This window comes from Nerophis lumbriciformis, linkage group LG37 (genome assembly GCF_033978685.3).
Source record: "Nerophis lumbriciformis linkage group LG37, RoL_Nlum_v2.1, whole genome shotgun sequence".
Classification (NCBI taxonomy): Eukaryota; Metazoa; Chordata; class Actinopteri; order Syngnathiformes; family Syngnathidae; genus Nerophis; species Nerophis lumbriciformis.
Genome location: NC_084584.2, coordinates 9214004 through 9222500, shown reverse-complemented (window position 1 = coordinate 9222500; position 8497 = coordinate 9214004). Strand labels below are relative to the sequence as shown.

Genomic DNA, 8497 nt, shown 5'->3' with positions numbered 1-8497 from the left:
TAGCAACCACTACCAACAGCGTGTGCCTGATCAGCCACACGTTGTGTGGGCTTTTGCTTGCTCACGTAGGTGACAGCAAGGCATACTTGGTCAACAACCACACAGGTTACACTGACGGTGGCAGTATAAAAAAAACTTTAACACTCTTACTAATAATGCGCCACACTGTGAACCCACACCAAACAAGAATGACAAACACATTTCGGGAGAACATCTGCACCGTAACACAACATAAACACAACAGGACAAATACCCAGAATCCCATGCAGCCCTAACTCTTCCGGGATATATTATACACCCCCGCTACCAAACCCCGCCCACCTCAACCGACGCACAGAGAGAGGGGGGGGGGGGGGTTTGGTGGTAGCAGGGGTGTATAATGTAGCCTGGAAGAGTCAGGGCCGCATGGGATTCTGGGTGTTTGATCTGTTGTGTTTATGTTGTGTTAAGGTGCAGATGTTCTCCCGAAATGTGTTTGTCATTCTTGTTTGGTTTTGGTTCAAAGTGTGGTGCATTATTAGTAAGAGTGTTAAAGTTGTTTTATATGACCACCGTCAGTGTAACCTGTGTGGCTGTTGAACAAGTATGCCTTGCTGTCACGTACGTGTGCAAGCAGAAGATGTATATTGTATAACAAGTGTTGGGCTGGCACGCTGTTAATACAGATTGTAGAGGGCGCCAAATGTTGTACCAGCATGGCACACCCTTATTATAGTTGTAAGGGTGATAATCGGTTGATATATATCCCGGGAGTTTCCTGCGAGAGGCACTGAAATCCGGAAGTCTCACGGGAAAATAGGGGGTTCAGCAAGTAAGCTGCTGAGTCGCATCAGGAAGTCTCACGGGAAAATTGGGGGGTTCAGCAAGTAAGCTGCTGAGCCGCATCAGAGTGATCAAAGAGCCGCATGCGACTCCGGAGCCGCGGGTTGCCGACTCCTGGTATAGTGGAACTTGGACCACTGTAAACACATTGTCAGATCCTTGCATTGACATTTTAACTTTGCTTGCGAACATAGAACACTAGGGTCCAAACTTTTGATTTACAGAACTGAGGCAAGGCACCCCTTTAAGTCCATTGCCTTTTATATATCATTAGACAAGGTTCGATGTAGTTTTTGTCTATGATGACAAGAATAAGGTTACTAATTCTATGTTTGAGTGGGCCTCGGGCCCCTGTGTAGTGGGAAAGTTGTACCCTAAGTTCATAAAGTGCCAGATTCATTTTTAGGAGCAAACAGTACTTTACATTAAGAGAATTGTCAGGGAAATGTTGGTCATCTAGAGGCTATGGGTTCTTTAGATGTCCGTTTCCTGTCCTCTTCAGGTAAACCAGTTCCAGTCGTCTGGACCCACCTTGCCGAGACGGCGGAAAGCAACTCCTCCATGCTGACCCTGATGAAGGCGGTGACGTGGGCAGTGGGAGATGAAATCGTCATCGCTTCCACCGGCCACAGGTAGAATAGTCGTTTCACTTCTTGTGAGCTATTTTAACCTCAAAAGTGGAAGACCAGACTTATTCATGCCGGCTTCTTCTAGGCATAGCCAGAGAGAAAACGAAGTGCGGACCATTGCAAGCGTGTCAGCAGATGGTGTGACCCTGACTCTCACCCAAGCTTTGGAATACTCTCACCTCTCGGTGGCCGTCACCCTGCCAGACGGTACGCTCTTCGAGGCCCGGGCGGAGGTGGGTCTCCTGACCAGAAACGTCGTGGTGCGAGGCTCCCAACACGAAGAGTGGCAGGACAAGATCGAGGCCTGCCCGGATGGTTTCAACACAGGTCTTGCTGAATTCTGGTCTCTGTACAAGGACCCTGTAATGATCAAGATGACCGTGGTTTCTTGTGGCTGCAGGAGAATTCACCACACAGACGTGCTTCCAAGGACGGTTTGGAGAGGAAGTCGGCAGCGATCAGTTTGGCGCTTGCATCATGCTCCACGCCCCCCGCCCCAGTGAGAACCTTGCCGTGGGGAGGCTATCGTATCTCGAGGTAACTTAAATGCAAGGTGAGCGATGTGGTTAAAAGCTGACGTGGTTGGGTTCTGTGCCACAGCTTTTCCATGCCGGACAGGCCTTCAGGCTGGGTCGATACCCCATTCACTGGCACCTGATGGGAAACCTGGAATACAAGTCGTACGTGCGCGGCTGCTCCATCCATCAGACGTACAACCGAGCCGTGACCATCCACAACACTCACCGGCTGCTGGTGGAACACAACATCATCTACGACATCATGGGGGGCGCCTTCTTCATCGAGGACGGCATCGAGACGGAGAACATTCTGCAGTACAACCTGGCAGTGTTCGTTAAGCAGAGCACCAGTCTGCTCAATGACGACGTCACCCCCGCAGCCTACTGGGTCACCAATCCTAACAACATCATTCGGCACAACGCCGCAGTCGGGGGCACCCACTTTGGCTTCTGGTACCGCATGCACGAGCACCCCGATGGACCGTCCTACGACCGAAACATCTGCCAGAAGAAGGTTCCTCTTGGGGAGTTTTTCAACAACACGGTGCACTCTCAAGGCTGGTTCGGTCTCTGGATCTTCCAAGACTTCTTCCCAATGAAAGAGGGCGGCTGCCGCTCCAAGACGCCCGAGCCGGCTGTCTTCCGATCTCTCGTCACCTGGAACTGCGAGAAAGGAGCCGAGTGGGTCAACGTGGGCGCTGTGCACTTCACAGACTTCGTCATGGTCAACAACGAGAAAGCCGGAATCGAAGGCAAACGCATCATACCGTCGATGGTTGCCGCCTTTGGACCGGACGGCGGGGCGGGGGTGTTCAACACCACCATCGTGGGCCACATGGACGCCCTCGGTCTGGGAGAGAACTACTGCACACACCGAGGCATCATCGCACCACTGGATGACGGAATGAGTGTCGCGGGCACCAAATTCATCGACTTTGACCGCGGCGCCTGCGCAGCAATTGGGGTGGCTTCAATTGACGGGAAGTGTGTGGATCGCTGCGGGGGCTGGCCTGTCCGGTTTGAAGGGATCGAGTACTTCAACTCACCCAACAAGGCCGGTCTCAGGTGGGAGCACGAGGTCCAACTAGTGGACATGGACGGCTCCCTCACAGGTACCCTAGAAGACCTTCAGGTTTTCACTTTAAAGCTATCCGTAACTTCACTGTACTGCTTTGTTCTCCAGGAAACATCGACTACAAAGTGGTGCCTCTGACCGAACTGCTCGACCCGGCGCACTGCTCCGAAAGCGCCGAGTGGAGTGTGGCCTTCCCCGCCGCTTTGTGCGACCACACCGTGAAGTTCCATCGATTGGCTCTCAACAATCCCTCGCCGTCTTCTCTGGACGCCAAGGATATCATCTTAAGCAACTCGCATGGTATGAAGTCGAACCATCCATTTTCTAGAACACTTTTCTTTGTTAGGGTTTGCTCTAAGACTGCAAATAAGTGGTGAAATATGTACTTTTGTGTTTACATTTCATTGACTAAATATCTGCTAGAATTTCACGACTTTCCCCTGATTGATAGTGGTAGCGTCACAGTGGTAGCGTCACAGTGGTAGCGTCACAGTGCATTAAAACAGTGTTGAAGCTTGCCAATTATTGACTTCAAAAGTTGAGCATAAACTCGACAGTTATTGGCTCTGTCCCGTCAATCGGACGCCGAGCGTCTCTGGAAGTGTTTGGAAAGTGGGCTCGGCTTCAACAGGCTGAAGCACTGAGTTTCCGTATGACGTTTGGAGGATTATCTCTGAGGCCGAATCCCTTTTTGATTGACAGCAAAATGAGCGAATCAGCAATCTTGGAATACAAACCACTACCAGAGGCATTTTTCAACTTTCATTCCGTTGTCCCGAGTTGATACGGAGAGTTTTAGAATCCTTTCTTTGTAAAAACTAGCATCTTTAAATCTTTTGTCGGTTATTGGACACTGTACTTGTGTTTTGTGAGTTACTGAAAATGAGCTAAAATTTTGGCTCCAATTGGTTATATGTGGTATGGCAGCCTGTTTAGCAGGACCGCCCCCTTGCAGAAATGTCTTTTAGACCTCCCTTCCAATGCCAAAAATATTTCACACTTTTCGAACTTGAATTTGATTGGATGCATGTTTTGTCCGATGCACAGTAGAAAATAAAAATGCACACCCTGGATTGGCAGACCGGGGGTGGTGGTTCCTCTCTTTAAGAAGGGGAACCGGAGGGTGTGTTCCAACTATCGTGGGATCACACTCCTCAGCCTTCCCGGTAAGGTCTATTCAGGTGTACTGGAGAGGAGGCTACGCCGGATAGTCGAACCTCGGATTCAGGAGGAACAGTGTGGTTTTCGTCCTGATCGTGGAACTGTGGACCAGCTCTATACTCTCGGCAGGGTCCTTGAGGGTGCATGGGAGTTTGCCCAACCAGTCTACATGTGCTTTGTGGACTTAGAGAAGGCATTCGACCGTGTACCCCGGGAAGTCCTGTGGGGAGTGCTCAGAGAGTATGGGGTAACGGACTGTCTTATTGTGGCAGTTCGCTCCCTGTATAATCAGTGTCAGAGCTTGGTCCGCATTGCCGGCAGTAAGTCGGACACGTTTCCAGTGAGGGTTGGACTCCGCCAAGGCTGCCCTTTGTCACCGATTCTGTTCATAACCTTTATGGACAGAATTTCTAGGCGCAGTCAGGGTGTTGAGGAGATCTGGTTTGGTGGCTGCAGGATTAGGTCTCTGCTATTTGCAGATGATGTGGTCCTGATGGCTTCCTCCGGCCAAGATCTTCAGCTCTCACTGGATCGGTTCGCAGCCGAGTGTGAAGCGACTGGGATGAGAATCAGCACCTCCAAGTCCGAGTCCATGGTTCTCTCCCGGAAAAGGGTGGAGTGCCATCTCCGGGTTGGGGAGGAGATCTTGCCCCAAGTGGAGGAGTTCAAGTACCTCGGAGTCTTGTTCACGAGTGGGGGAAGAGTGGATCGTGAGACCAACAGGCGGATCGGTGCGGCGTCTTCAGTAATGCGGACGCTGTATCGATCCGTTGTGGTGAAGAAGGAGCTGAGCCGGAAGGCAAAGCTCTCAATTTACCGGTCGATCTACGTTCCCATCCTCACCTATGGTCATGAGCTTTGGGTCATGACCGAAAGGACAAGATCACGGGTACAAGCGGCCGAAATGAGTTTCTTCCGCCGAGTGGCGGGGCTCTCCCTTAGAGATAGGGTGAGAAACTCTGTCATTCGGGGGGAGCTCAAAGTAAAGCCACTGCTCCTCCACATCGAGAGGAGCCAGATGAGGTGGTTCGGGCATCTGGTCAGGATGCCACCCGAACGCCTCCCTAGGAAGGTGTTTCGGGCACGTCCGACCGGTAGGAGGCCACGGGGAAGACCCAGGACACGCTGGGAAGACTATCTCGCCCGGCTGGCCTGGGAACGCCTCGGGATCCCCCGGGAGGAGCTGGACGAAGTGGCTGGGGAGAGGAAAGTCTGGGCTTCCCTGCTTAAGCTGCTGCCCCCGCGACCCGACCTCGGATAAGCGGAAGAAGATGGATGGATGGATGGACCCTAAAAACTGTTGTGTTTGTTTAGGTTCCAGCGCGGTTCCCTATTTGAAGAAGAGAATGACACACCCGCTGGGCTGGATGGCCATGCTGCCTTCAGGGGACACGTACAACTGGTATTTTGACAACGCCGACCACTTGACCAACATCAGCTACGGGGCCAAGTTCTATGGTTTTGAGGTACTGTTCACAGTTTTCCTGCAACTTGGTCAGACCTTCTGTGGTCTCTGACACCTCTCTGTCCCTCAGCCGGATCAGTACGTGATCATCAACCACAACCTCACGCAGAGTCCAGACAAGTTCCGCGTCGTGGACGAGAGGAACGGCTCGTCGTCGCCGCTGAGTTTCAGCGCCAACAGCAATGGCGACTGGTACTTTGACAACAGCACCAACGACCTTTTTTACATGGGTGAGGCCTTTGTCTTCTGTCTATGTGTAAACCATGGTAGGTTGTAAGTCGGTCGGTATCTCCTGCAGTTTCTGGGAAGACCAGCGAGCGTCGGCGTCGCAACAGCGTGGACCCCTCCATGCTGGACGTAGACGTCAACTTCAAGGTCTACCGCTGCTTCTACCCCAACTGCATCCCGCCCACGCCGCCTCCTCCGGCCACGCTAGCCCCGCTGCCCAGCCGCCGGCCCGATGACTTCATGTACGCCCACTCCAAAAAGCCCAACAATTGTTGAGAATATTCTTTAAAAATGACGAAAGGTTCTTTCCAGCTTGTGGTCCAACGCTTCCTTCTGGACCTCTTCTGCTGAAAACAACTTCAGTGCGCCAGCAGATGGCGCTGACGTGGTCATCCCAGCAGGTAATGTCACTTATTTAACCCTTTCAAGTGCAAACATTGGTGTAATTCAAAAATCTAAAGATCTGGGGGGAATTTTGATATATTTAATTGTCAAAGCCAATGTATATATCTTAAGTAAGTTATAAACTTTGAAATGAGAACCTGTTTTCTTTATGCTGAGTTAGCAAGTCGAGACCAAACGTTAGCAGGGGTAGAATAGAAAACCCTTTTGTTCAGACCATTTTTATGTCTGCCTCCTCAGGAAAGTGGGTGGTCTTGGACAGTGACACCCCTGCCCTCAATAAGCTGACAGTCAATGGCGTTCTGGAGATCCCGGAACCCTCAAACAGCTCGTCCAGCCGACCGGCTCGGGCAGCACCTCAGAACCACACCGTGGTCATAGACGCGGTCTACATCTCCATCCAGGTCTGAGCTCGTTTTTCTTTTGCCTTTACTTTGTGGCGAGAGGTATTCTACTTAATGGTCAGCAGAGGGCGCTATCATACTCAAGTCTTGGTGTTCTGTTGTCAGGGCGGCAGGCTGACGGTCGGGTGGGAGGACGAGCCCTTCACTGGGGAGCTTCACATCAGACTGAGGGGGAACCACCGCACCCCCGACTGGCTTCTGCCCAACGGACCCAACCAGGGGTCCAAAGTCCTGGGTGAGATTTTAAAGTGGTCTCTAAGTGGATCGTAGTGAAAGATGCTGAGGGTGTGGAATGATTCCCGGTCAGGTGTGTTTGGCACCCTGGAGCTCTACGGACAGCCGCATGACGTGTACCACACCAAACTGGCCGCAACAGCCGAGGCGGGGTCCAGCCTGTTGACCCTGGCGGAGGCCGTCGACTGGAAGGTAAATGTGGTTCCTTTTCATGTAGACCACGTGGGCCGCATCGGGCCAGATTCCTTCTTAAACCCGTGACAAAGTGAACACACTGCGGGTTGGACACCACACTATGTCACTCATGATGTTTGCCAGGTGGGAGACGAGGTGGTCATCTCCACCACCGGCTACAGTGCCTGGGAGACGGAGAAGAGGGAGGTCGCCGAGGTGTCGGCCGACGGACGCGTGCTGACCCTGAGCCAACCCCTGACCCACACCCACGTCGGTCAGTTGGGCAGTGCGGTGGAGAGAGTTGTGACATGTTGGTGACCCTGCACCGTGTCTCCCACCAGGTGAGACTCACTCCGTCCCGGGAACGTCGCTCTCCTACACGCTGGCGGCGGACGTGGGCCTCCTGAGCAGGAACATCAAGATCCTGGGTCAGGACTACGCTGACATGATGGAGGAGTCATTTGGTGCCAGACTCTTGGTTGGAACCTTCTCCGCCGATGGGATACACTATAAAGGTGTGCTGTGTCTCACTCTTTCATGTGTCCATGTAGTCATTCATCCATACATCATACATTCATTCATTCATGAAATCATACATTTATTTCATCATTCATGCATGGATTCATTCATACATTCATTTGTTTATCCATTCATTCATTCATGTATTCAATCAAAAATTAACTTGCTTGTCAATTAATTCAAACATTTGTGTATACATTCATTCATACATCATATATTTATTCATCATACATTCATTCATGAATTTATTCATTTATTGTTTCATACATTTATTTATTCATTCATTCATTCATAAAAGCATTCATTAATATTTAGACATTCATTCATACATTTATATATTTAATCATACATTCATTTGTTTGTTCATTCAGTCATAAAACATTTTATCCACTCACACATTTTGTTCATTAATTTATTCATACATGTATTTATTCATTCATACATTGATTCGCTTGTTTATTCATTCACACATTTATACATCATTCATTCATATATTTAGGCATTCATTCATACATTTATGTATTTAATCATACATTCATTTGTTTACTTCATTCATAGATTTATTTATTTATTCAATCATGCATTCGTTCGCTGGTTAATTCATTCATACATTTATTTATGCAGTCATTCATTCATAAATTAATTCATTCATACATTTATATATTTAATCATACATTCACTTGTTTGTTCATTCATTCATATATTTATTTACTCATTCATACATTTATTTAGTCAATTATACATTAATTCACTGATTTCATTCATTCATGGAATCATACATTTATTTTATCATTCATAGGTGGATTCATTCATACATTCAATCATACATTCATTTGTTCATTCATTCATTCATACATTTATTTATT

The 8497-nt window shown here is 49.4% G+C and overlaps 1 protein-coding gene across 1 annotated transcript in view; it reads left to right on the top strand.

Moving 5' to 3' along the window:
- Window positions 1–8497, top strand: part of pkhd1l1.1 (PKHD1 like 1, tandem duplicate 1) — an 81132-nt gene that overhangs the window by 53748 nt on the left and 18887 nt on the right. The window contains exons 44-57 of the mRNA XM_061930839.2: window positions 1325–1454; window positions 1537–1778; window positions 1852–1988; window positions 2052–3081; window positions 3153–3344; window positions 5520–5671; window positions 5741–5900; window positions 5969–6140; window positions 6211–6299; window positions 6541–6704; window positions 6810–6939; window positions 7012–7130; window positions 7257–7386; window positions 7454–7627. Of these exons, the coding sequence (XP_061786823.2) occupies window positions 1325–1454; window positions 1537–1778; window positions 1852–1988; window positions 2052–3081; window positions 3153–3344; window positions 5520–5671; window positions 5741–5900; window positions 5969–6140; window positions 6211–6299; window positions 6541–6704; window positions 6810–6939; window positions 7012–7130; window positions 7257–7386; window positions 7454–7627 (3021 nt within the window). The remainder of the gene's footprint in view (window positions 1–1324; window positions 1455–1536; window positions 1779–1851; window positions 1989–2051; window positions 3082–3152; window positions 3345–5519; window positions 5672–5740; window positions 5901–5968; window positions 6141–6210; window positions 6300–6540; window positions 6705–6809; window positions 6940–7011; window positions 7131–7256; window positions 7387–7453; window positions 7628–8497) is intronic.